Source organism: Lathamus discolor, chromosome 3 (assembly GCF_037157495.1).
Source record: "Lathamus discolor isolate bLatDis1 chromosome 3, bLatDis1.hap1, whole genome shotgun sequence".
NCBI lineage: Eukaryota > Metazoa > Chordata > Aves > Psittaciformes > Psittacidae > Lathamus > Lathamus discolor.
This window is the reverse complement of record NC_088886.1, coordinates 12,129,570-12,156,781: the sequence shown is the minus strand read 5'-3', so window position 1 is coordinate 12,156,781 and position 27,212 is coordinate 12,129,570. Positions and strand designations below refer to the sequence as shown.

Genomic DNA, 27,212 nt, shown 5'->3' with positions numbered 1-27,212 from the left:
CAAGATGCTCCTTCATGCAAGCCTCTGCTCACATGGTGCCCCTGCCTGAGTGTGCTGCTGGTGGCAGCGATGCTGATCACACTGAACGCCTGCCCGGGCTGTGAGCTGGGTTTTGTTTGAGGCTGCTTCCCAGCCCTTTCCAGCAAACCCTGCCTCCCTCCACTCTGAATGGCTGCCCCACTGCACATCCCGTGCTGGGGTCCATGGGCTCCTCTTGCACTTTGCTGCCTGCTTCCTTTCCCAGAATATGGGCATCTTGAGCCTGGCCCGCATCCATACCTTTATTCCCATTCAAGTGCTTCCTGGGACCTGCCAGGACCTTACTACAGCCAGGAGGGACTGCTGCAGCCCTTGGGAGAGCCTCCATGTGCAAGCACTGTGCCATCCCGAATTGCTCTGCCGCCCTTCCTATACTCTTTGCAACACGTTGACTTGCTGAAGGCTTTGGTAGAGCTGGCATCTGCTCTGTGTAGCTTCTGAAAGCCTGACGCAGTTAAGGGACCTGATCCCACTGAGATTCAGGTTGCACTGAGTTCCCATCACCACATGGATATGGCCGGGGAAGAGCTGGTTGCTCTCTCCCATCTCATTGATGTGCTTGGGACCAAAGAAAGGTCCTTTAAAGTAGCCAGGGTATCCAGCAGACATAGCCAGCCTGGTTTTCCCTGTATGGTGGACACCAGTGGAGCCATCACCATGAATGCTGCGTGGACAGGCCCAAGGGAGCTGAAGCCATGGTGGGTGGTCAGGAGGGAGACTGTATAAACCCCATCAATCTCCTCCTCTGGCTCCCATACATCTGCTTGCAAAGGGAGGGGGAGGCAATAACCTGGCTATCCGCTCACCATTGGCGCTTTGGGAGGTGGAAGGGGGAGGAAGGGGGGAAACGCCAGTCCCGATCCCTTGGCAACTGCGGCCCGAAATATTAACTGGAAGAATGTGCCCAAGGCTTGGCCCCCACGCTGGCCTGCTCCAGCACTGCCTCCTGGGGGGCACAGGGAGAGGGCAGCCTGTTTGCACAGCCCAAGTGTCAACTAATTAATAGGAGTTTATAGGAACATTTCCTGGGCAGCTGGCTCAGGAGCGGTGCAGGAAGCACCCCATGTTTCCCGAATCCCAGCCATGACCCACTGCTCTTCTCTGACCAAGGTGGGTGAGCTTGGCAATGTGTGTCTTACAGCAGTTCCCTGAGCACCCATGCTTGGTCGAGGAGCTGAGAGTTTCACATCCTGCTCTCTGTCCTCCAAGGTGCAGGTGTGGATGAGTCCGTTCCAGCCTACAATTTCTCGTATTTTCTCAACAGGAAAGATGCTTCCTGGGAAGTGAATACACTCCCAACAGTGTGTCTGCTGGATGGTCCCCTTGGAGCACATGTGCTGCTTCCTCTTGTGTTGACATCAGAGTATGTAGACATCAGTGAGAGGTCTTGCATGCACATCTCTCCTAATGCATAGCATGTTCCTAAGGGTCAGCTCCCCTCCTGTGCTTCACTGTGGTGGAGAACTTACAGAGGAGCCAGGATGGATCTGTCCTGGGGAAGGGAAGGGCACTATCCGGGGCAGCACCCTGGGGTGCAAGGCAGGCCCATGGAACCCACCACAGAAAGCGTGACTGGAGACCCCTGCTCCTAGCATCCCTGAATTTAGGGCCTACCTGGCTGTGATCTTTGAACAAACCAATAAATGAAGTGTAATAACCAAAACGGTGATTGTTCTCCTCTCAGTAGCTGTGGAAATCTCTCCCAGGGGAGCACAGAGCTGCCAGCCTCAGGTTTTAGATCACAATCCCACTAACCTTCCTGTCCCCTGGGCAATAGTTTACCGCTGTTGCCCTCAGAGCTAGGCTGTATTTATTGTATATACTGGCCTCTGTGTATGGCGATATGTTTGTAAAGCCTGATTGAGCTGTAAGGAAAAGTGCACTCGAGGGGAAGGAGGAGACAAATACCCTATCTGGCCTGCCCTAAATATGGGCTTATAACCTCTGTGGGTGCTGACAGAAGGTTCGAGGTGGCCATCCAGATGCAGCCCCAGCCCCACAAATCTGTTCCTTGATAACCCTCTTCCACAGGCAATTGCACTCATCCTGCCCTTGCGACCACCCGTGGTGGGGCCAAAAGGCTGCAGGAGCAGAGCAGGACCTGATAAGCTTTTACTGAGCTGGTGGCTTGTCCTTTACATGGATCTGTAAAGCCCAGCTAGGAGAAATCGAGACCCCTGGCAGTGAAGGTGCAGCTTGGAGCAGCCATGGAACCTCAGCACAGCTGGGGATGCTGAGTCCAGAGCCTGCAAGGTGTTGTAGCCATTGGATGCTAATGAAGTATTTGGGGTTTGTTTGCAATGATAGATACATGTGGCCTGGGCCAAAACTGCAAGTGTTTGCCTTCAGATGATGGATGGGAAGTCAGGCCTCTTTGGGGACGACAGTGCTCTGATCTGCTGCCAGAGCAATTCTTTAGCTTTAGGCTTGCAAAAACCTCATCAGCGTGGCAGAGATTAGCAGGTACCCTTGTCTTATGCTGTCCAACATAGCTTCCTTGAGACCTTTACAGTTACCATGCTGCAGGGAGAGAATCTGTACCTCTCTGCAGGGGGTTGGCTGGTTGTATGGACAAAACCTTGGCTAAAGAGGGAATAGGGATTTCTACAGAGGTGCTGTACTAGCTTGTGTATGTAGTGCACAAGTGTAGACAAACCTGCCCAGCAGTGCTCAGCTTTGTGTCACAAGTCCTGTACAGCTCAGCTCTGGGAGCAAATCTTCTGTCCCAGTTTCAGCAGCCATCTGCTGCAGACAGCTACGGGCCATGGCACTGCTGATGCTCAGTACAGTAAGCGGCCGTGGGGACCAGCAGATCCTTGGCTGGACATTCCCATTTCACTTTGCCCAGTTTATCTGGTTTGATACAAGTAGAACAGGACAAGAGACAAGGTAGATGAAGCTCTGTCACCACTGAGGGATGGCATGACCCAGGAAAGCCCCAAAGGACAAGCAAAACATCTTTCTCCACTCCCAAACTCCACCATGAAGTGAGCATTGGCTGTAAATACCTCCAGACTCTGGAAGCATTTACTCCTGGGTGCGGGCTTGGTGTTTCAGACCCATCCTCAGACCTACCTCCCAAAAGTCACCCTCCAGGTATGGCTGGTGCTAGGGATGTGCTCCAGCACACAGTGTGGCTGTCAGTTGTTGGACACATCAGCATTGCCCTGCTTGTCTTGCTGGGTTTTTTACCGTGCTAGGAGAGAGCTCAGTACAGATTGATGTAGGGGCTGGAAGACTGGGAATGGCAAGGCTGCCCCAGCCACTCAAGAAGGGGCACAGTGGCATGGCACAGACATAGCTGTTCTTTACTGGGGTAACGGAGAGCTGTAAGATCTTTCATTTTCCAGGAATCTGCCCCCTCCCCCTACTTTTAGCTTTCCTATATAATATTCCATGCTGTAGCCTATAAATGCTGCTCTGAGCCCACAGCCTGATTGAATTTGGAAGCCTTTGTTTACAGATGTCTGGCTGTACAGGGGTATTTATTGAATTTTCCATGAAATGTTGCTCCTCTAATGCTGTAAAGCACAAGCTGCCCACATCAGAGGAGCTGCGTGTTAACGGCTCAGGTTTCGCAAAGATGCATTGCTCTCCATTGCCATCCTTTCCCCTGCCACGGGAGGAAGGTGAGTGCTGGACTCCATGTACAGGAGGCCAAAGGGAAGAGGAGGACTGGCTGTCCTGTGCCCTGGGGCTGGAAGGTGCATTTGGTCCTGCAAGGCAGCAGCTCCAGCCACATGCAATGCTGATGGGCGAGTGCTAAGGGCAGAGCCAGGTCTGCTGGTGGGACTGGAGGTGGGTCTGACTTTGGGCTGTTTTAATTGCAATGCTGGTTTTCAGTGGCTCTGAGGAGACCTTGATGACAGGCAGATGTCTGCAGGGCTTTTTTGTGCCTTCCTTTGAGGCTTGCAATGTTGAGGTACAGTCAAAATAGAGGATAGTTTAATGAGATGCCTCTTAGTAGCTGTGTAGCCAGTGTCCATCTCTCCTTGCTCACCTGATCTGCTGGTGGTCCACGAGCAGAAGACTGTTACCAGCAAAAGAAACAGGATTTTCTTCCTGGGAGAACTTTGTGGAGCCCACTGGAGCATTCTCTGACCTCAGTGTGTCGTTTTTAACCTCTGTCTTGAGAGGGAAATGAGGGAGAGCCTGGTCTGTGAAAGACGCATCCGGGACCTGCCGTTCTTGCAGTGGTAGCTGAAGGAATGTGTCTTCCTTCCTCATGGGGGAAAGTACAAAACCATCTTGCAAAACGCTGGGTCAGGAGCCCCAGGATCTCTGATGTAAAATAAATGATTCTCGGGAGAGAGCATGTGTTCACCATGTTAGAAAAACAAGCCCCCTGCAAACAGCACATACCAAACTCTGCCCAGAGGAAAGGACTTCAAGGGTGGACGGAGGGAGCAGTCCGAGCATCAGAGAGCAGCCTGCCCCCCTCTCCCAGGCTGGATCTTCACACTGGTCCAAGGAGGAGGCAGGAGGGATGGGGGCTTGTTTTCTCAGATTTGATTGGTTTATTTATCCTTGGTCCAGGCTCCCATCTGGTCCGACTTCAAACAGGGGCTGCCGCGAAGTGTGGAAGCCACCAAGAGAGATTCTGCAAACAATGGTTGTGCAAAGTATATAAATATTTCTGGACATAAAACCAACTGTGTCTGAGAAGGGATCAATTTGGGCTGGGATGGAGGGTTCCCTGTCCTGCTCGAGTCCTGGAGGGTGGCTGGAGCAGGGAGAAATATGTGCTTACCTACAGTTTACATGTGCATGTGCAAGGGCAGAACCAGGCCTGCTGAGTGCCGCTACTGCTGAGGGCTGTAAGGCAAGGCAAGGACAACGGGAAGGTCTGTCTGTCTGCGGCTGATTTATTAGTGTGAACATGTCTACTGATCTGGGAGGCCAGAATTGGATTTGGGGTTTGTAATTCATTGGAAAACCCAGCATGGTCTGTCTCAACTTCCAAAGCATAGCAGCTGCGTTCAAAAAGTTTGGTGCAGCTGCTGGCTGTGAGTTGAAGATATGGTCAAGATGCAGTTCTGTTAGCGACAGCCTTTTGTGCTGCTTGAGCAGCAAGGAGTGTGTGGGCCAGGATCCTTGTGCATCCTGGAGCTATGCAGCTGGTGGCTTCAGAACTGCCTCATGGACTGTAAATCAGATCAGCTCACAGATTACAGTTCGGATGGCATCTCTTCAGGGAAAAAGGCAGTGGCTGGTGTTATGCCTAGCCTAAGGCAGTGTCTGTGTTGATGGTGCTGAAGAAGACATGAAGGCCATGTGGAGGAATTTGTAGTGATACCACAATGGGGGAAACCAAAAACACTGCTGGAGGCAACGAAATAGTGTCAGGATAGAGAGGACAGGGCATGTTAGGCGAGGGATGCTCAGGTGTAGGAGTGGCATGTGGCATTCCCAGGTGTTTCCTTGTATTCACATAACCCTCCTTCATTGTGTGAGGCAATGTGTATTTTCAGCTGGGATGAAGAGAGGAACAAGGAGGACAGCCACCTTGGTGAGCTCACTGATGCCTTTGGAAATATTGTGGAGTATTGCATCTTGTGGGGTTCACCAGGAGTGTGCCAAGCCTGGCAAGGCATGCTCCACGCTGCAGTTCCTCTGGGGTTCCACTGCCCATTGACCTCGGGATAAAGGGGCTGGAGTCAAACCAGATGCTTAGAAACCCCACCCGGCTGGTTGTTCTCAGGTCAAAGAACCCAAAAGCAGGTGTTTCTTGAGTTAGATCTCAGTCTGGGGGGGGCAGGAAAATTCCAGATCAGTGGATTTGAATCAGAGTGGTTTACATTTGCAAGATTCAGAGGTTTTAACCTCCAGCTTTGAGGTATGTCTTAGCTTCAGCACACCCAGATGTGCTGTAAGCAGCAGCATGCATTCGTCCTTCCCTCAGAAAAGGACACATACTCTTGTCAGTGTGTGGTAGGACCTGACTGCTAACCATGGACAGAGGTGACCTTGTGCCTAAGTGGCAGAAACTGCTGAGTGCTACCCCTTCCACTGCTGCAGAGTGACCCCAACCTTATTCCAAGAGGAAAATGGCAGCCGGAGCCTGGTGGCATGGACTCAGCCAATGGAAGAAAAACAGCTCTACCCAGGCTCGTTTTTTATCACAGACTGCACCAGGCAATAGAGTTGGCAGCAAGACAAAGCCAGAAGACCCCTTAGGAGCAGAGGCAGGATGCTGAGATTTCCCCCTTGGCCTCTTTTTCTCTTAGCAGTGACCAGGATCTGCCCTGTGTGAGCTCCAAAACCCACTGTCCTGTGGCATAGGGCTGCCTCTCTGGGATCCACTGCTCTCCTGCCCTGCAAACACCGCCAACTTCCCATGCTGGGGCTCCCTAAGACTGGGTCCTGACCAGTGCCTTGAGGAAATTCACTGGGAATATCTCATGTTGGACTTATCTGCCTGGAATGGAGAGCATCTAAACACCACCCTGCCCATGTGAAGCCCAGCCCGAGCCCTGGCCTGGCCTCCAGCAGCCACGCTCTGCAGTGGCCCTTAGTTAAACCTGATCCCTTGCTTTAAGGGCCTGCCTGGCACTTAGTGGAGACCATAAATAGCAATTTATAAACGATCTTCACGCCGATCCCTCTGCCGCTGCTCAGACATCAAAGTCTATAATTCACGCCCTCCCGCGTCCCGAGCCTTGCAAAACCAGAGCCTTTGATGTGAGCCTCCCCCTTTGCTACCTGCGAAGCCTGGTTGGGCTGCGGGCATGTGCACTGCTTGCAGCAAGGCGCCAGGCCCGCTCTGCGAGGCATTTTATAAGGTGTCTGCTGTCATTCAGCCTGTTCCTGAGCCTGTTATCCCCTTTGGCAGGGCCGCATGGGACGGCTGTGAAACAATGGGAATGGACCGGGGGGGAGATTGCTGGGGGCAGCGTCCAGAAAGCACCTGGACTCTCCTTCTCCCCCTTCCCCCCAGCACCTGCAAATTAATGGAAACTTCTCCTTCCAATAGTGCTGCCTGTGCTGTTTAACAAGTCCGAGTGTGTGCTCTGAGGGCTAGAAACCAGCCCTACTTCTTGGTGTGGAGACGGCTCCCAGGATCCTTGCATCAGCCCTAAAGCTGTTAGGGCAGGGGCAAATGCTGGTACAAGAGCTGTGTGTTGTAAATGGGTGCTAGTTATATCTAAGGTTATACTAAGAAGGAGTTTCCTGGCTCTGCAAGCAGAGACTCTCTGAACAGCCTCCCAGAAGGGAATAAAGAGAATGAAAATGTCTGCCTAGTTGGGAGATGAAGCTGGGTGCATTGTAGGATGTGGTGGTGGTGACAACTGCTCGGGACTCCTCCATGTGCCTGAACTCATGACGGTTTGCAGGCAGCCTCAAGGCTGATTTGACAGCCCCACTGGCCTCTCTAGACATGGTGGGACAAAGTTCAGCTTTGTCCTTTTTATGAGCTGGCTTGGGATGCTCTCCCATTTCCCCTGATCTCTGACTCACCTCTTCTGAGCCAGCATTGCCACATGCAGGTGCAGGAGCTCTACTCCAGTGCTGCAGTCAGCCTGCCAGTGCCCCTTCCAGCTCCTCCATTGTCCTCTGAAACCTTGAGCTGGCTATCTCACCTCTTTTCAGTAAAATGCACAGTTTTCTCTTCCTCATACATGTGAGACTGCAGAAGGAAGGCTCCATGCTGTGATCAAGCTGAGGTCTGGGTGAGCTTTGTGGGACAGGTGTCCCTGGGCACAGCTCACCAGCTTGGCAATCTCTTCCTCTTTCTTCTGCCTCTTTCTGCATTTGTTCTTTAGCCCCTGGTGCCATGAAGAGTACTTTCAAGATGTGAAACCAGCACAGGCTCTGGTGACACACCCCTGGTCATATCCCTCTTAAACCCAATGATCGTTCAAGCACGTGTTTGACCATGGTACCAAAGTGCTGTGAGAAGGCAGAAAGAGAGAGGGGTTAGATCCGTATCCCTGCTCACCTTCATCTTTGCCAGTTCAGCCCCTCATTCCCCACATGAGCGGCTGCAGGGTCAGGTACCAGAGCTGGATGTAAGTCTCATGTAAAGCACAAATTAAACTCTGTCCATAAAACAAGCTGCTTGGTGTCATGCAAAATACTATGTCTTACAAGCCAGACACTACAAAGTTGATAGAGGCGTTTGGGGTGTTGGGAGGATTTCAATGCATTTTGCAGCTGGGATGGTTATGGATTTACTTATTTTAAGTGAATGTCTGTAGCAATGTATTGAGAGAGTCTAGCATGTGCTACAGGCTGGCAAGCAGTGAAGAAAGGACATGAATCATGTCACTCAGCTCTGTATTCAATCATATCAAACCGGTTTGGTTCTCCAACAAGTCAACATATATTATCTGTGTAAAAGAGGCATTTTACAGGACTGGGAGTCTAAATATCATTTATAAATATTTAATTCTACAAGTGATCTTTGCAAAAGAAGGATAGCTATTCATTATCATACCTGTGTCTATTGAAATATCACCATTATTTATCATCCACTGTTGGTGCAGTGTCCTGCCTGTGATTGGAAGAGTTATTTTGTACTCTTCCACTGAGGGACTGGTCCTATCCTTCTCCCTATGTGGCGCACCATACAGGACACACAGCTCTGGCATGAGGTCCCCTCTACACTGGCCTCTGACCGCAGTAGCATAGTGGCAGGAGAGTCACACCACATAGGTGCTCCAGGACCCAGTGCCTAAGCTTGTGGAAGACTCATGCCACCAGACTCCTTCTTAGCCTAACTGCCAGAGAGCTGTTGTTCACAGCCATGTTGCCATGAAAGTGCCCTGCTCTGTCACAGTCCTGCTCCTCTTATATTTGCCAGAATGAACCATAAAAAGCAGTGGCTATCCCATTTATCCTGCCCCATCCCCATCCCCATGGTTTTCTGCCTGTTTAATCTCTATGACATTCAGCCCAGCTTTGCCCTGCTCTGTTTTGACTCCTGACAAGCCTTTCAATTTGCTTTCCTCTCTGAAGAGCTGAGAAGCCATTGATAGCTCTCCCCCTGAATTATTGAACCTCAGCATTATGTTTCGGGCCTCAGGGAGCAGCCCCACAAGCCATTGATCTGCAGGGCTCAGGCTGAGCTTGATGCTGCCACATGCCTGTCCTTGGGTCCCCAGGCAGCCGTGGCTCCCTGTGTCCACAGATTCTTGCTCTGCTGTGGGAGGAGACCCCCATCTTTTAGGGCTGGGGCTTTAGAAGTTGCCACCTCTGAGGTGTGCATCGTGCACCATCATCCTCCCTGTATGTGAGAGGGATGGGAAGAGATGGACTTATTCCCATTTGTGACCAGCCTGACAGCTCAGGAGCTTTGAGCCCTCTGTACCTTTGTGTCCCCTCCCATGAAACAGAGGTGTGCAGCTGAGGTAGCGGAGGTGTGTGAAGCACCAAAATCTTCTGGTGAGCTAGGAAGAGACAAAGAATTAGCCTGGTTGGAGTACGGGAACCTCTGACTTTGCTCTTCTTGGAGGAACAAACCTCCCTGGAGAAGACACAGTGACAGGGAGTATCTCATTTAAACCCTGCTGGCATTTTGCCCCAGCTACCTAGGACTTCCCTCTTGTCACTGCTGCATGAGCTGATGAGAAAACAGATACCCGTTCACACAACAAATACCCTTGGTGTTTTTATATGCTGTTGTGAATTGTTTTCCAAAGACCATGGGAATGTGCGTTGACAGGCTGCAGAAAACTGATGGCGTTTTTCACCGCATTTTCAACAGAAACATTTTTCATCTCCATTTTTCACTGCCACCGCGTTCTGAGCAAGAGCAGGGAGCAGGTATTCGTCACACACCGGCCCACGTCACCATGCTTGTTCCCTGGCACTGCTAGGCAGTGCTGATTACCAGAAAAGGATAGACATCTTCTCCATCCCTTCCTTATCCACTTAGGGCATTTTTAGTCCCTGGCTGCTGCATGGTCCTTCTCCCAGAGGCAGGCAGGATGCAGGGGCATGGCAGGAGCTGTCCTGGGAGCCAGAGTGCAAATGCATTTCAGTAGAGGGGGAAGAGGAAGGGCAAGTGTGGATTTTATTAGGTGATAACACATCTTCAAATCAGATTATGGGAAATTTTCGGGGGCACCACAGCATTGATTGGCTAGGCCAGAGTTGGCAGGGCCAAGTGGGAGCACGTCAGAGCATGTGCAATCGGATCCCTTCCATTAACCTGATCAATAGCCACCGCGTGGGGGGAGTCACGGGAGTGTGGACAAAACTGCATAAATATATATGTGAGAGCCAAGAAATCACATTACAGCCAAAGAATCCGAGCACAACACGGGTAACCCTTTCACCCCAGCATGCAGGGCAGGGGGAGCATTAACCCTTCCAGGGCAGCCCTCTGACTCTGGTGCTGGATGGGAGGGTGACCAGCTTGTGGCTTGGTGTAGCAGTAGGAAGAAGTAAGGTACTACTTCCCAATGCCCAGCTTTCTGGAGGCCAGGTGTGTTTCTTCGGCTGGGAAGGACCTGGTGGCACATGCTCTCATGTGCATGAGGGGTGGTTGGGCACAGGGAGAGTGAGCGGTGTATGCAGTGTTCCTTTCAACTTCATCTCCACTGCTCTTTGCAGTGGGGTGCGTGTGGCACACTCTGCGAGTGTGTTGGATGCTGCAGCCGTATAATGCACAAAGAGAAGGAAGTGGCAAAGGGCTGGAGAGTCACGCACTGCTGAGCCAAGCCCAGCCTGCAGGCCAGGTCTTCCTTCATTGCTTCTCCACCAGTAATTTGTTGCGCAGCCTCAGGAGACTATCAGCTGCATGGGCTTTTCTTCTGCATTGTTACATGCAGCATCTCCAGGTGCTCACAGGCAGGCAGAGCTGGGTGCACCCAGCTCAAGGCAGCCTGATGGCAGCGTGGGAGATGCAGGAAGGGAGAAAAAGCACTTTCTGTGGGACAGAGAGCGAAACTGAGTGGCAGAGAGCTAACATCAAAGGCAGAAATAGCACATTTACAAAATTTTCTTCTCTGCTTCTTACAATCCTAAGGATTTGTAGGAACACGAGACAGATCTTGTCCTCTGAGCCCGTTTCCTTTACACTTCACGTTTGGGATCTCTGGACAAAAACATGTCAGGGAAGCTCAAATGCACGGCAGGGGCTTTCCTGCTCTCACCTGCAGTGTGGTCTGAAGCAGCAGGATTCCAGGTCCCTCTCCACCAAGCCCTGCTTATCATGTTTCCAGGCCCTCCCCTGCCATGTCTGCCTTTCCAGTCCTGTTTTGACACTTCTAATTAGCAGACATTTAACACCTTGTTTTGCTTGGACTCTGCCTTCAGCCAGACAACACATCGATGGCCTTTGACTTCTCCTCTGACCCCGGCTAACCTGGCAACGCAGCGCTCTTGGCATCGCTCCGAACACATCCTGTCCAATTTCCTCCCACTGCCCTCTGCCCCCCTGGTCCCCACGGCCCTCCCCAGCCATGCTGGGGCAGAGGCTTGGTGAGATGTGATGCTCAGCCTTTCCCTTCGTAAGCGCTTTCCTGAGCATGATTTAAAGCACTGAAGCAAGAAGAGAGAGAAAAAAAAAGACCTGTAATAAAGTCAGCACTCTGCTTATTAAGGGGAAAAGGCTGTGCTTTACTTATACTAACATTAATTAGATAGATATATAGGGAGCAAAGAGGCCTCTCAGAGATTTATAGAGGCCCTGAAGATGGATGTGAGGAATGACAGACAGCAGCTCCGGTAGAGTGCCAGGAACAAGATACCTAGGAAGCAGTGATGTGATGGGAAACCAAAGGGGCAGTGGTCTGGGGGATGCTGTGAGTATGAGGGCAGGTGGGGATGCTGGGACCTGCCAAAAACACCTGGGGGTGCCATAAAGCTGGCAGGAGATGCTGATGGGGGGTACCAGGGAGGTTCCTGAGAGCATCCTCAGAGGGGAGCATCTGTCTCCCTACCCTGTTCCCCTCTGCAGTACCATCTGGCAGGTGTAGTGGCAGCTGAGGTCTTTCAAGCAGTAGTTTGTCTTTCATGCCCTGGAAACCTGTAGTCACTTGGATGCCATTACTAAATTTAGTTGACACTCAAAGCTGTTTATTTTCACTATGAGACTTTTCTCCCTCTGTTCCCTTCTTTGCTGCATCTATCAAATATTTTCCTACTGTTCCCAGCACTGGACAGACAGCAGAAAATTCATGGTGTTTTTTTCATTATCCCCCTGCAAAAGGATACTTCGTAAGCATCTGGTCAGAGCAGGTCCCCTTTTGCTTGGTGCATCACGCTGACACAGGAGAGTGGTCCCTGCTCCAGTTGGCCCAGCCCATAGCCACACATAGTGGGACATAACCTTGTGTATGCTACTAACACAACAGGACAGATTACCATCTTCTTGGTATTCTGGGCCAGCCTTCATGGCTATCTGGACCATCCTTTTCTTGAGCTTCTGTTCTGGGGAGGTGACCACAACCTGTGGGTCTAGCAGGGATAGCTAGCTGAGCCCAGGCCATGCACATGATCTATGTTTTTCACCACCCTGCCTTATTCCTCATCTATCACCATGGGGAGAACAGAACTCCTCACCGGTCCCTTCCCAGTGATGCTTCAGACAGGACAAGTCTGAAAGTGCCCTGTGACGCCTTTGCAACTGCTGAACTTCCCACTTTGTCAGCGCAGTTGGCATCCTTGGGCTTTCTTCTCTCTCCTCTCCTTGCAAAGACAAGATCTGACTTACGCAGGAAAGGAAGCTTAGCTGTTTGTCTTTGCAGCCTCAGTGGAGGGGCCTCCCTCATCCCAGGACTGCCAGGTGCTCACACATGGTGAGAGAATTCCCAGCCTGGAGAGCTGGCTGTCTTGTTAAATCTCCATTCTCATCCGCTTTGCACAGGAGGAGCTTTTACACAAGGAAGAGCCCAGGGCTGCTTCAGGAGGCTGTGATGGAGGTAGGAGTTCAACCGAGGACTCTTTGATCTGGAGCCTCATGCTCCACCACAAGCTAGCCCTGCTCTTGAGTTAGGCTTGTAAAAGGGTTGTGGCTGCTGCTGACAAGTGGAGGGAGAAGGCTCTAGGGGATTTATTTACAACTGCTGCAGCAGGCGCCTGCCTGTATCCATGGGCTGTGTCAGGGCCACTCGTCACCCTGTCTTCACTTTCCAATCTTGATTTCTCTATCCTGCCCAGGCAGTGCCCCCTCCCCTCTTTCCCCAGCCTGGGTTAAATATAGCAGCTAACTTTGGTGGTGATTAGTAATAAAATTTTAACAAGCATCCATATGAACGTCTTTCTGTCACTTTTATGAGGCCATTTACAGCAGGGAGATATAAGAGCACCTTAAATCTTCCCCTAATGGGAGGGGTCACATCGGAAGGGTGAGAAGCAGAAGGCCCAGTGTCCCGTGTCACCTGCCTGGTGGTGCTGCAGGTGCTCCCTGTGCCCACAACGGGACGGGTGGCTCCCCTTTGTGCTGATGTTACTGCCTTGGCCAGTCGCTTTCTAGACCAGTGGGTGAAAGAGCAGAGCGGATGCCATGGGCATACACACGGATAGTGCTAGAGTTGGGGATGGGCACAGTGGTATGAGGTTAGCTCAGGTCCCACTGAGCAGCAGCCTCAGTGCTAAGGCACTGCACTTAGACAAATAAACTGTTAGGAAAAAGTATTCACATCAACCATTTTCCACTCACTTCCCAAGCATGCTAACTGCAAAATGGGGAATGGTTCCTGCTGCTTTGTCCCAGCCTAAAGTTGGGGCCTGACTCTACCCTGACACTGTCTGCCTTTTTTAAGAAAGGCTTGTAAAAGCCGTTCACCCTTCCTTGTTTCCAGCCCTTGCTTGGCTGCATATCAAGGGCAGGGTCTGCTCCTGCTTCCAGTGGTGCAGATCTCCTCTGCCCTCAGCCCTATCACACCCGGCATAAGTGGGAACAGGACTGAGTCCCTGGTATGTGTGGGCAAGAGAAGCACTCCTTTCCAGGAGTACAGAAGAAGGAATAAGTCTTTGTATTTCCTGCGTAGTTACATGTCCCACCTTTGCTCCTGTCTGTAGGCTTCACGTGGGCAGTGATGTTTGAAATCTTTCTGCCTCTGGTTTTGCCCAGCTTGGCAGTTGCAGCAGGCTAGGACAGGTCCCAGGTTCAGCCATGCTCTGGGCTGACCTCCTGAGACAAGTGCAGTTTCTGGAGCATTGATCCAGCCAGTAAAGTCAGTATGGAAGACTGCACAGGATTTTGCTGGGTGGTGGTTCACGGCATGAAGGTGGGAGCTCCTTCTGCCCCAGGTAAGAGGCAGCAGCAAATTCCCACACTGGCCGGTGCTCCTATGCACCCAGAGTGGGGTAGAGGGGCTCAGTGACAAGGAGAGGTGCTGTGCCTTCCCCAGGGTCACAGAACCCTCTGAGTTGACGGCAAAGCCCAAAATAGAGCCCTTCTGTCCTGACAGCTGCCAAACCACACAGCTTCACAACTGCTCTGTGACACCCCTTTTGTGTGGGCTCTCTGCTTCCTGCACCAGCATCAAACACAGCTTCACCAAGTTTTTAATATTAAGACAAACACCAAGACTTGTGGTCTGAGTTTTGGGTGGAAGTTTGGGTTCGTTCCTTTTTCTAGTTTTGCTTCTTCAAAAACAGGAAACACACCTTTGAATAGTGAAATCAGAAAATAAGGAAGCAAAACATGTCCAGAATGAGGCTTGTTTGTTGTGAGCAGTGCCTGGTCCCTAGAAGAGCAATGGCAGCCTCTTCATAAGCAGCACACGCTTCATGGGACAAGCTACTTTTACATAACTAATACACATTATAACTAATATGCATTAGTTGTGTGAACATAGATAACTAGTTTTCCAGCATCATATACACTACCCAAGAGCTAACTATGTAGTGCCAGTATAAATATCACCAGTGCAAAGGCAAGGGAGCAGATGTGACAAGCCGGTGCCTTGTTCTAGGTCTAGAGCTGGAATTACAATTCACTGTTGCAAACCTGCTCCTTTCCAAGGAGATGAAGCAGAGCTGTCAGCATCCAGCAGCCTGGCAGGGCAGGCAGCAGGGGTGCTCAAACTCCTTTCAGTTTGGCCAACAATAAAAGTAAGAGGAAAAGATCGGTATAGATTACTTTGATTTTCTGGTGAGGAGGGCAGAAGTGAATAGGCTGGCTAACTCAGACTGTTACTTTTTGCTCAGAAAAAAGTGACTTTTTGCTCAGAAAAAGTTACTTTTCCATGTTTGAAAGTTTCATTCTGGAGTTTTACAGGATACACCAGCCTTCTGGTTTTGACCAAGTGGGAAAGATGCTGCTGGTGGTGTTTCCTAAGCAAAGGCTGTGTGAGGCAGCAGCCCTAGCAGGCAGCAGCCCTAGCAGACAGCAGCTCAAGAACTGCTTCCTGTATGGCTCACAGGCCATGGGATGAAGCAGGGGTAGAGCACAGGACAGCTGCTGACAACTTGAGGGGAGGCAGTGGCTGCTGCCAGGATATGATGGTTTTGGCACTGCCTGTGCCTGGCAGCAGTGAGGGATGACCCTGCTTCTTGCTCCCACGCTGCTCTGTTGAATTTCCCTTGGAGCCCAGGCTCTGTCTGAGCTGGTATTTGGGTGTTTTTCTTGATTGCTTCCCTGGGTCAGATGAGACATCTGTATCCCTGGGAGCAGGATGGACCCAATGCTCCCTCTGTGCATCACTTCATGCTGCTACCGAGAGCGTCTTGGTACCCCAGATGAGGTTAGCAAGCTCGGATTTCCTGCACATCCTTGGTGCTTTAAATAACATTCTCCATCCTCTGCACACACACATGCTCCCATCCCATCCCACGTGTTCACTGTGCATATCAGTGCAGTTGTTGATAATGATTGGGATGCTGGGATCACTGAAGTAGCCTGTTTGCAGAGGCGAATTATCTGAGCTTGGCTGAAGAAGGCCCCTGGAAGGATGGGATGCTGCGAGAAGGCGAGCGAGGAGCAGAGGGCAGTGGCTGGCAGCCCCCATGAGTGGTGGGATGCAGGGGTAGCCCTGCTCCATGGGGTTAGAGCCTGCTCCGGCAGGAGGTCAAAAAGGCAAAGTTTCTTGGGAGGTGAATTATCAGTGGGAGCAATATTGGCAGGTCAAGCACATCGGTGCTGGGGTAATACAGTTAAGGTGCAGAGCCTTGGAGGGAGCCCGGCCGAGGAGTGCAGCATTAAAGCAATGAGCCCAGCTTAATCTGCCCCAAGTGAGGGCAGTGGGGTCTTTAATATTGTGTCAGGCTCGCAGGCCCTTGTTGGCGGGTTATTCTTCACGGCAGCTAATGCCACTGGGCTAACTGAATTAGCCCCTCCTTCCGCGGGGTGAGCGTGGGGTTGCCGGGAGGGCGATCGTGCCTCGCAGCTGCAGGGAAAGCGAGTGATGGCCTGGAAATTCAATCAGGTGAGGAGCCGCCACCATCCCCAAAGGACAGGGAGCAGCCAGATTGGGGAGAGCCTGGGACAAGGACACTGGAGACTGGCTCCATGCTGCCCCTGGGCAGGGTGCCCTCTGGGCACTGCTCCCTGCTTTGGATGGCATCAGGTGCTGCCCTGCAGCCTGCTGCTCTGCATCCATCAGCCCTCCATCCAAGGGAGAGCCTTGGTGGAGAGCCAATCCATATCTCCATGCTCATTTCCAGCATGCTTGCCACTGGGTGAAGTATTCCCTCATGCATTCATAGGGAACTGTGGCACAGGGACATGCTGGGACATGCAGTGTGTCTCCAGCCAGGCTGAGTGTACCCAGGGCCCAGCCTTCAGCACACTTGCAGCATTTCTGTTTGATCAGAGATGAAGGCTGGCTAGCAAGAGACAGCCTGGCCCAAGGAATGGGCAAGTGGGTCTTCTTCCTGGCGTTGCTGTTAGTATGAGCTGCTCCTCCAACAAGCCACTGAGTGATTGCACTGTCCTCTTCGTAAAGGCCTGAGAGATGCGCAGGCAAGGAGGATGACTAAGGGGCTGGGTTCAGCAATGGCCCATCATTCCCAGGAGTTATTTCCTGTCCTTCAAGTAAAGGAAAAAAGAGACTTCAAATATTGCAGGTGTTTGTTTGTTGTTCTTTAAACCTGCCACTGATTTCTTTTTCTTCTCAGCCTCAGCAATTGCCCTCTCCTTCCCATCTAATTAAAAGCACACTCCTGGCAAATACTGCAGCACATCCTGAGTGGGTAATAGTGCCATGCCCACTGCTGCCTGGAAGGTGCTGAATATAGAAGGGCTCACCTGTGTGCCAGGTGACACTTCGAAGCACTTTATCAGCCCCCAAGGCAGGAGCAGCTAGCAGGGCCACAGAGGATGCTGTGGTCTCAGGGGTCCAGGACAGCAGACCCATGGCACAGGGCTGCTCCCCTGCCATGGGGCACAGCCCCACCACACCAGCCCTTTCCCTAACTGAACGCACCATCCCTTCATCCCTGCTGCCAGAGTAGACATGCTCCTCTTTCCTTCCCTAGGTGCCCCTTTGATCTTCAAACCTGACCCATCTCCCTTCACCCCCCTTCCCTCACATTGTTATAAATGGAGGCTTTGGCTGCCTTTAAATAGTCATATCTATCAGACAAGCTCATGTCAGCCATAAATTCTACAGTAATGATGATGTTCTAAGTGGGTCAACTGGAGCTATTTCCGCCTCAGCCTCAAGTTACTGCATGTGTGTCCCCCCCCAGGGGCCAGCAGCCTCATTTGTTGTCCCCCTAATTGTCATTTCTCCCTTATGTACTTGGGCATGAGCTGGAAGGAAGACTGGTCCTGCCGCCAGCCCCAAGCTGGGGGTCCCCTCTGCCTTCATGGGTCCCTCCTGGTCTTCCCACCTGGAAGGGGGCTTCAGAGGAGGGGAGGGGGCTGGAAAAGTGAGAGAGCACCAGCTGCCTCTAAGGCAGGCAGGGGGAACGGCTGCAGAAGCCCACCATATGGATGCCCTTACCTCTTGCCACTCTCCCTCCCTTCTCCAGCCACGTGAAACCAGCCCCGATGTGTGAAAACCGTAATTGCAGGTAATCCCCCCGCACTGTGCATGGTTTGAATTTGGCAGAGCAGGAATGTGGAAGGGAGAAGGGGAATTACTGCCCAGACGTGCTGCAGGGCCAACATCTGCACGAGTCATCAGTGCACATCTGGCTGCAGCAGCCTGTGCTTGTAGCCCAACCAGTCACATTTAGCCCATAGGGTCTGTCTCAAGCTCCCACTAACGGCAGGGCATGGACACCCCTTAGGGGGCCATGAACCTTAGGCAGGTAGAGAAATTCCTTCCTTCACCTGATATTGCTGCTGATATTGGGGTGATCACATAGAGTTGGTGTGCCTTAGTTTCTCCATTTGTAAAACAGCAGGAGCACACTTTAGGGTGCCCATCATTAGCTCTCCTGGAGAGGAAAGTGTCTGTGGTTTGCCTAAGGCTGGCATTGCTTTGTAGCGTCCCCCAGTGAGATGCCAGAGCAAAGAAGCTGTCTCCATGTGCAGTTGGGATCAGCCAGTCCTGCTCCCTGGGATGCTGCTTGGACTCAGGAGGAAACAGAAAGGGCTGGGGAAATGAGAGGGCTTAGGTTACTGGGGAGTGCTGTAGTCTTGGTGAGGGGAGGTGAGTCCACACACCGGGCTTGATCTGATGTGCCAGTGAGAGGTGGGACAAGAACTGGGGAGGTTAGAGGGATAGACAGGCAAGTGGCTGTGCTCTGGGATGAGGGCTGGCTCCGGGGAGCACTCTGACAGTGCCTCATCCCTGAGGTAGCTGACCCTGCTCTGTCTCTTTGATGAGAAAGACCTTCTCATCCTGACCCTTCACTTGTGGGGTATCTTTGGGAATGTGCACAGTCAGGCTGTAAATCCTTGCTGCCAGTGAGCTGCCCCATGCTGGGGGTAGGGATGCTGGGGGACTTCAAGCAGCAGGCAGGTCTCCTCCCAGTTGTGGCTGGGCACCTCCTCATAAGGAGCCTGCTTAGGAGCAAAAGCATCTTCTGTTCAGCTGCTCACACGCCTCCCAGCCCCGAGGAAAGCAGCCTGACCTGGCTCAGCATGAAAGCAGACACAACCTCCTGCCCAGGCAGGCGGCTTCCCAGATAACCCCCCCGGCTTTCCGAGGGCAGTGCAGGTGTCAGAGGCATTGTCTCTTTGGAAATTAATTTTCCTGTCGATTTCCTTATTTCTCTTAATTGATGAGGGGCAAGTCTTAGGCGCGTTGCCAGCGGCACCAGCCACAGCCTCCTGTAGGTATCGGTGGAGCCAAAAGCACTAGTGCCGAGGGCTGGGGAGTGTAATGAACTCTCAGAGGACTCGTTGCAGCTCAGCCCGTGCTCTAGATTAGCTGAGGAATCATCTGGCCCAGCTATTAACTGTCCCATTTAACATCATAAATTATTAACCTAATTTTGAGGAGGGTCGGTGACGGATCACACTGATTTTGTCAGCTTTTCTGCAGCCTCCCAGTGCGGGGTATGCCGTGGGCAGGGCCTGAGAGGTCAGTGCCTCCGGAGAAGGAAAGAGATGGGGTAATACAGCTCAGCTGCCTGAAGGACCAGCTCTGCCTCTTCTGCCAGTGGAATGCTTGGGGAGAGCCTAAGCAGAGGGGTTCCTCCAGTGGAAATAGGGGATAGAAGAGCTGCTCCCAAGGAAAATCAAAGCCACCCACTCCCCAGTGCATCTGCATCCATGTAAGTCTCATCTGCATCTTTCACACATGGATGCTCAGGACCTCTACCCCTGGCTGGGTACCAGCACGTGCTGCCTACCCTCAGTGCAAGCCATTACCAGAGTTGCTTTTTAGCTTGTTTAAGCAGCTAACAGGATGCTCTTTAGTTTGCATGGCAAAGATCTGTAGTCAGGAGGTCTTTTTCCTTATGCTTGTTGTAGACTAGAGCTTGTTCAGAAAGTTTCCTCCCTGGGAAAATATTTAAATAAAATAAGAGGAAAGTGGATTCTTTGGTGTAAAAGTTTTAAACCATTCAGAGGATTTTTTTTCAGCTGATTGAAGTGCAATGAAAATTTAAGGGATACCATCTTTTCTTTCCCCTTTATCTTTCTGTGAGAAGGGAGATGTGTGCAGGAAGAAGGGGCTGAGAATTACACTTACACCAGCATTATTTCTGATTGAGTGGAAAAATTTTGCAGCCACTTGGTCTGCTGAAGAAAACATACAAACCTGAAGGAGAGCAAGCTCTGAAATCCTTGTAAAATGCCTCTTTCATTCTGGCATCACAAAAAGGACTTTTTGTTTCCCCATGAGCAGCTGTGCTGCTCGGTGCTGCCTGTCCGTGGTATGTAAGTGCGCGGCCCCAGGCTGGCTGTGTCCATGTCCTTGTGCTGTGTCCCACAAAGCGGTGGCATTTGGGATCCAGTTTAGGCCCCAGACCCACTCCCCTTCGCTTTGAGGCTGTGTAAGTTCAGGGGCTGTAGGACCAAGCCTCACTCTCTGCCATGCGTTTTCCTGGATGGGGGTGCTGCATTGCTGGTAAAACATAAACCAGAAAAACTCAACATGAGCACAAAGAAGTGCTTTTGGTTGTGGTGGGGGCACGGAAAGGTGTCAGAGTCTGCGTTTAATTGGCAAGAGCCTGTATCACTAACCTGCTCATCCTCGAATACTCACTTACTAAGCAAAAGCACCGGTAGCTCATAGTGTGGATATTGCTCCTCTTTCCCTTGGTGAAATGGGGAGTCCCAAATTTGCAGCCCCACAGCATCAGTGCTCTGAGACTCCCCTTTCCTGATGCAAGGCTTTAGACAAGCACAGAATAGGGAAGCTGCAAGGAAATCTCCTTCACCAAAGGCCTGAACCTCACAGTGCACACACAGTACAGACCTGCGCAGGACTGATGCCCGGCACATGGATGTAAAAAACAGCGCCCTGCCATAAAACATGCACTGCTAGTCTATATATTTTGCAATCCCTTTAAAGATTTTTTTTTCTTTAAACCCCTCACCCCAGCTCCCTCCCCATTCTCCCCCCAAAAAATTATTATAAAGAATTATTGCCATTAGTATGTCTTTCCCAGTGAAAGGAGAAAATCGCCTCATTCATAATTTATACCCTCAATTACTATTAATAAAGAAATATTTCAGCAGAAAATCGCCTGGGAAAATTACACGTAACATTGCATTAACATTCTATTTGAACATTTTCATCACATTTGTTATAGAGTTAATAAGAGGGATATGCTCCCCTGACTTCTTCATGAAATTATGGGCTGCCTATGATAGTTTAATCTTTTAGACTTTATATAATATATTCACTTTACTAATTGAGCTATCCAAGGAGCAGTTAGGGATGTTCTTAAATGTGGAAGACAAAGTAATCAGGGCCGTGACTTCCTGACGAGAAGATCTTCTTCCGGAGATGAGGAGCCGCACGTGTGAGGAGCACACACGTACGTGTTTGTGTGCAGATGAGCTGCTCCATTAGCCCTTCCCTTAATATCCTGCCTATAGTCCGAATGAGCATGAATGAAGGGTGGAGGTGATTTTTGGACTGGTGAAATAGTCTTCAAACGCTCTGTTTGTATTTCAGGGTGAAAGGGGTCTGGTGAGCTTGAGCAAGCTGTTGTACTGGGGATAAGAAATGCCCAACATGGGAGCTCCTTTGGAGCACTGCTTTGAGCCTTTGGACTCAAACCCCATTCACAATCATGCACAGGCCACCTCCGGGACTGTGGACAAGGAGCTTATCTGGGGTATGAAACCCATCTTCTGCTCTCCCTGGAGCTTCTGCTTCACAAAGTAGTGTGACCTGGTGCACACAGTGCAGAAAGGCTTCCCCTCACCCATGGTACAAACCAACCCAGAATTAGGCCAGAGGCAAGCAGCAAGGTAGGTGTGAGCAGTGACGGGATGAGGAGGCATTTGGAAGATAGACACTGCTGTGGTGCACCACAGTGGTGCCACCATGGGCATTGCTCTGGACAATATACTTGTCTCAAAAACCCTTGAACAACAGGAAAGCCTTGCTAGCTCTCTCTTCTGCTTGCTCCACCCTCAGCTGCTCTTGAACCCTTCCTTGCACAGAGGTAGCATCACACACTGAGATTTGAGCTCCTTATCCAGTCTGGATAACCCTGAATGCAGATCAGGGTCTCTCTGCAAGACCCAACTTTCCCCTCCATGTGCACATAAGGTGTCCCTTATCACAGATGTAATCCAGAGCTCTTGGTTCAAGCAGGCAGCAGTTTGCAACAGGACTCTATGGAACAGGGCTGCATCGTCAGCATGCCAGGAGGTTGCTCACTCATTAAGTCTAAGTACATGCAGCTGTGAGCAGGTGCAAAGGGGGATCCATCACTGCTGAGCAATGGCCCTGCCATGGGGATGAAGGTGAATCTCTGTTCACTGCCCCCAGTGAGGGAGACTGAGGGAGCCCAGGACCAGCTGCTTTGTTTCACATCCACAGGGTTCTCGTGTCCCCTCTGCAGCCACTGAGACCAGGCACGGGCAGGGAAAGGGTAGCAGGGCACAAGGGAGCATGCAGGCTCATAGGTGAGGGTTTGCAGTCACCCCTGAAACCATTCTTGTGATTCCCAGCCTCTGCAAGCCAGTGGCCAATGCTTACAGAAAGCCAAAGGGTTAATGAAAAGCTTTTATGCATTTGGATTCGTTAGCAGGGACTCATTAAACTTATAAGAGCCTGGATGTTGACAACTGAGTCCTGCTGAAGGCAGGTCCTGCAGGTGAAGTGGCCTGGGATCACAGGAGACACCCATCACCCATTGGTAGACCATGGCCACGGCATTCCACCAGAGATGGGAATCAGTTCAGGAGAGTGCTGGCAGTGAGCATCTCTCCACCTCATACCCAGGGCTTTAATGTCTATTCACAAGACTCAGCAATTCAGACCCCTGATGTGGCACCCAGTTCTGTCACCAGGACAAGGGGGCTGAGATCTTGCCAGCTCTGTCCTCCCAGTCCACGTGAGCCCACCAGGGAGACAGGGATGGGTGCGTGACAGCTGAAACCTGTGTCCCTCCACTTTGGCATGAGGTATGAGGAGCAGAGCACTCATGCATGGTTACATGAGACCTGCAGCTCCATTAATGCTTTCATGTTGGAGCATGCTTGTTCCTGGCTGGTCTCTCATGGAATGTGCTGCACCATCATTGCAGAGCTTGCAGCAAATGTTTTTCTGGGTGATGGTGTGCCACCAGCCAGCACTGATGGAGGCTGTGGCCACCTGGGCCACTACTGGACAAGCAGCAGCCTGTGTAAGCCTATATCTCCCTGTTGCCTCCTAGATGGGCAGGAATCCACAAGGATGTTGGGCATCTTTCCAGGGACCCCATAGACAGTGTGGGCATGGCAGAGGCCATGGAAGGTGAGGCACAGACTGCCTGCTCTGGGGATGGCCACTGCCTGGTCCTGGCCAGGATGGACCATGCTGTAAACAGGACAAGGCTTGTAAACAGGGCTCCAGCTGGGATAAATTTAGCTCGCTGGGGTTGCAGCCCTGGCGCGGCAGGACACGGTGTCAGGGCATTGTCGAGAGGAGATGGGGAGAAAGAAGCTGAATAAACAAACACAGCTTGTCCCTGGTTTTTTTTTCTGTCCCGGCGTTGTTATTTCAGCCGGACAATTGCCCTGCACATCGAGGGAACAGGCTGGAGTTCAAGTGAATTTGGCTTCCAGCACCTCCCCTTTTACATTGTGTTTTCACATGGGAATGTATCTTGGTGTATGTGGGGGGTGTCCACACCTCTGTGGGTGTATGGGTAACTCCATGGATGCTCCATGAGTATCTCCAGGCTGGTCCACAGGATATGGGCTACTTTGAAGCCCAGGTGAAGCCAAGTAACTTGGCGTTGACTGTCACGTAAGACTTTGCTTTCTCCATGTGCGTAGCCAGGACTGACACCCATGGGTGTCCAGGAGCACATGTGCAAGGTGATCGGTGCTCCATATGCCTCTGTGCATGCCTCTGCGTGTGGACCAGCCCTAGAAGTGTCCCTTCGTGGCAGAGGGGGCACTGTAGAGGTGAAAGTCTGTGCAGGACTTTACAAATGGGGATCAGGACTCCTAAGCCTTTCTCCTCTAGTCCTGACATGAGGTTTGGACAAGTCCTGTTCCCTTGACAGAGTCATCTGTGATCTCGGGAGCAAAGAGCACAGATCTTCTCTCTCAGCCCTGCTCTATGAGGGCCCAAGTCTTTTCTAAAGGCCATGTTTAGAGGCAGCCTAATTTTCATGTCTTCATTTTATTTTTCTCACATCTCTCTGACACACACACACACACACACACACACACTTCTATTGGAAAAACGATTTTAATACCCATGGCACATTGTCCTGGTGTGATATAAAATCCAATGACATGTGGCATTTGGAAAAGGTCACTTCCCCCATCAGGATTCATTATCCTACCTCAGCCTGGGAAGCCAAGGGGTCGCCCCTTCCTCCACGGACCCCTTGCCCCCTCCCTGGCTGCAGGAGCCAAGCAGGGACCAAGGATGAGGCCCTGGGTGGCCATGGTGGGGACTTTGGCGGTGTCAGGGCAGTCCGTGCAGTGGGGGCTCTTGTTTCTCATGTTGATGTCCCTGCCCTTCCCAGTGCCTTCATTTTCCCACCTACCACAGGGCAAAAGGAGTCACAGGGAGGGCTCAGGCTACAAAGCTGACTCTGCTGGGTGCATGGGGCTTGCTTTGGCTTTCACCTGCCTCCCCCTGCTAGCTGCTTCCTCTCTGTTCCCTTTCCTTTCGGGCAGGAGATGGGTCTTGTGGTGCCCTCACTCTGCACTTTCAGAAGGGGAACACTTCCCTTCCCTGTTTCACTTGTTCAATGCCTTGACTGGGTTGGTTGGGAAGCGCCCTTTCGTGTCAGTGCTCACCACCACCTAGGCAGAACTGGGAAGAGAAAGCAGAGGGGATGTGGAAAGCCTGACTCCTCCTTGGCCAGCTTCCAAACCAAGCAAGGGGTCCCCAGGGTGTTTCCAGCTATTCCCTGGAAAGGCAGAAGGACATAGGAGGGCCAGACTTGCTTGGAGGCTGCCTGGAGGTGCTCAGGGAGTGTAGTCCCTTCCAGGGCAGCACATGGGCTATTCCTAGTAAGTCATCCAATGGGCAGGGGACTGTGAGACATGACTTCTCCACTTGGTCACAAAAGACCTTGAGGTGCCTTGGTCAAGTCCTAACCCTGTTCTCCACCTTCATGGGAGGGAAGAGGTGAGGGTATGTGCACCAAGCATGCAGAGAGCTCTGAGCTGCAGGCAGGGAGGGATGTGGGGAGCAGGAGCAGTTGTCCCTGGGGAGAGGAGGGCTGTTTTTGTAACAGGGAGCAGGGTCTAATGTCTGTTGAAGATGACTTCTCAGAGTGCTGAGGGTGATAGTGAGCATAGCCCCTTCCTACCGTATAAACACTGATGAGTTATGGGTACCCCAGCCTCTAATTATGCAGTCAGCCCCAAATAGGCTGTGTCTAACGAGGCTGACAGACTAATATCTCAAGAGCCCTTAATGCGTTATCATCTCTTGCTGTATGACCTCATATTTATAACTGCTCTGGTGGGAGGTTGAGAAATGTCCTTCTCTTCCCCCAGCCCCCTCCCCAACTTTCCCCCTCCTCCCTGGAGCAGCAGCTCTTCAGCCTCATCTGTTAGGATCAGGAGGAGAGAGGCGACTTCTCTCCATCCATCATGAGTGGGGTTCGCGCTATTAGATGATTAAAGACATTTTTTATAATATTTGGAAGAGGCTTTGAAATGTCTCTCAAACAGCGTGATTAATGCCTGTTAACCCTCGCCTGGCTGGGATGGGGTGGTGGGGATGTGGGTGCATCCTGGGGCAGGGCTCCCCGGGCACCACAGCGGTCACCCAGCCGTTGGGCACCCCAAGCCCTGTGACAAGGTGTGATTCATGGGCATGGGCCCGGGGCACCTGCAGGAAGCTCCGGCCTCCAGGCAGTTCCTAACGCACCGGGGACTTGGTGGTTTCTGAGGCTGCAACGGCCAGGGCAGGAGGAAGCAGTGCCTGCCCCTTCCGCAGTGCTTACAGAGGGGCCCCAGGGCACTGCTGGTCCCAGGCCATCAGCCAGACCAGCCCACACCAGTACTGTGGGTTTCAAGGGTGGGAAGGGAGAGGGTGTGAGCAGCCTGTGCCCCTTCACCGCTGGCCTGAGCTGGGGGGGTGTTTGCTTTCCTCATTTCCCCTTCTTTTTCCTCCCAACGACTCGCTCTTAGAGACAAGTCTCCTCAGAAAAGAATCACAGGCATCTAGATGCTCCATTAGGATCCACCTTCAGGATGCTGTATCCTTGCTCAGAGTTTGCCACAAGGACCGGTGGGGCTGGGGGACATGTGCCAATATTGTCCAGTACCTACCAAAGGCCAAATCACTGACATTCACTGACATTGGTTCCCATGGGGAGTGGAGATTTGGCCTCAGATGGGGGAAGGACACCCTCCTCCTTTGATCACAGGCGTAATGTTTCATAATCTCAATTTCTTGTCAATTGATTGCCAGATAGAAGCGACAACCAAAGAGGGCCCCAGGCGTCTGCAACTGCCACTCATCGTATGATTTTAACTCTCCCCCTCTGTAAGTTTGCATCATTTTCTTGTTGTTGTTGTTGTTATCTAAAGAAACCTCCCCTCCCTCCCCTTCCAAATATCCTCCCAGAAATCCCAATGCCCTTGTCAATTCGGTGTTCAATGTACACATAGCTGAGAAGGGTTAATGCATGATTAATAGGTGTTTTATTAAAATGATTAATCTGTCATGATACAGTCCAAAAGATCAATAGATTTCTTATAATCATGGCTTAAAATCATCTTTAGCACTACTGCTTATGGGCTTAAGACCTGGGGCAAGATGCTTAGGGGACCTGGGAGTCTCCTGTTAACTCTTTCTAACCCTTCTGCTATCCGAAGTGTGACTGAAGGTCTCCTGCAGACAGAGGAAAGCCAACACAGGGCTGCACATTCCGTTATTGTTAACATCCACCTTATTATTTACGGGTACTAAAATTGTCACACCTGGGCGACAGAAAAGGGAAATGGAAAGAGGGAGGAACTGGGAATGCAGCTGGATAAATGTTCTTTGTTAGGACTGCCAGCAGCGCCCGAGCGGAGCGAGGCGGGGGCATGGCTGGGCTGTCTCCGATCCATTAGTGCCGTTGCAAAGCAGCAAGCCTTGGCCAAGCATCACCCCATCACAGCCTTGCTCCTTCACTAATGAGTTCCAGCCTTGCACGGGGGTGAAGCCATGTGGCTGGTGTGAGGCAGGGTGTTGGTGGCCAGGGAGGACCAGCCCAATGCCACCTGAGTCCCCTCTGTGTCCTCAGCCCCA

The 27,212-nt window shown here is 51.6% G+C and overlaps 1 protein-coding gene across 7 annotated transcripts in view; it reads left to right on the top strand.

Annotated features, from left to right (window-relative positions):
* RNF220 (ring finger protein 220) overlaps window positions 1-27,212 on the top strand; it is a 223,677-nt gene that overhangs the window by 63,698 nt on the left and 132,767 nt on the right. For 4 of the 7 annotated variants that reach the window (XM_065673524.1, XM_065673519.1, XM_065673520.1 and 1 more), the window contains exon 3: window positions 26,388-26,462. The exons of the other annotated variants lie outside the window; for them this stretch is intronic. In XM_065673524.1, the coding sequence (XP_065529596.1) occupies window positions 26,388-26,462 (75 nt within the window). The remainder of the gene's footprint in view (window positions 1-26,387; window positions 26,463-27,212) is intronic. 7 annotated transcript variants of the gene reach the window in all.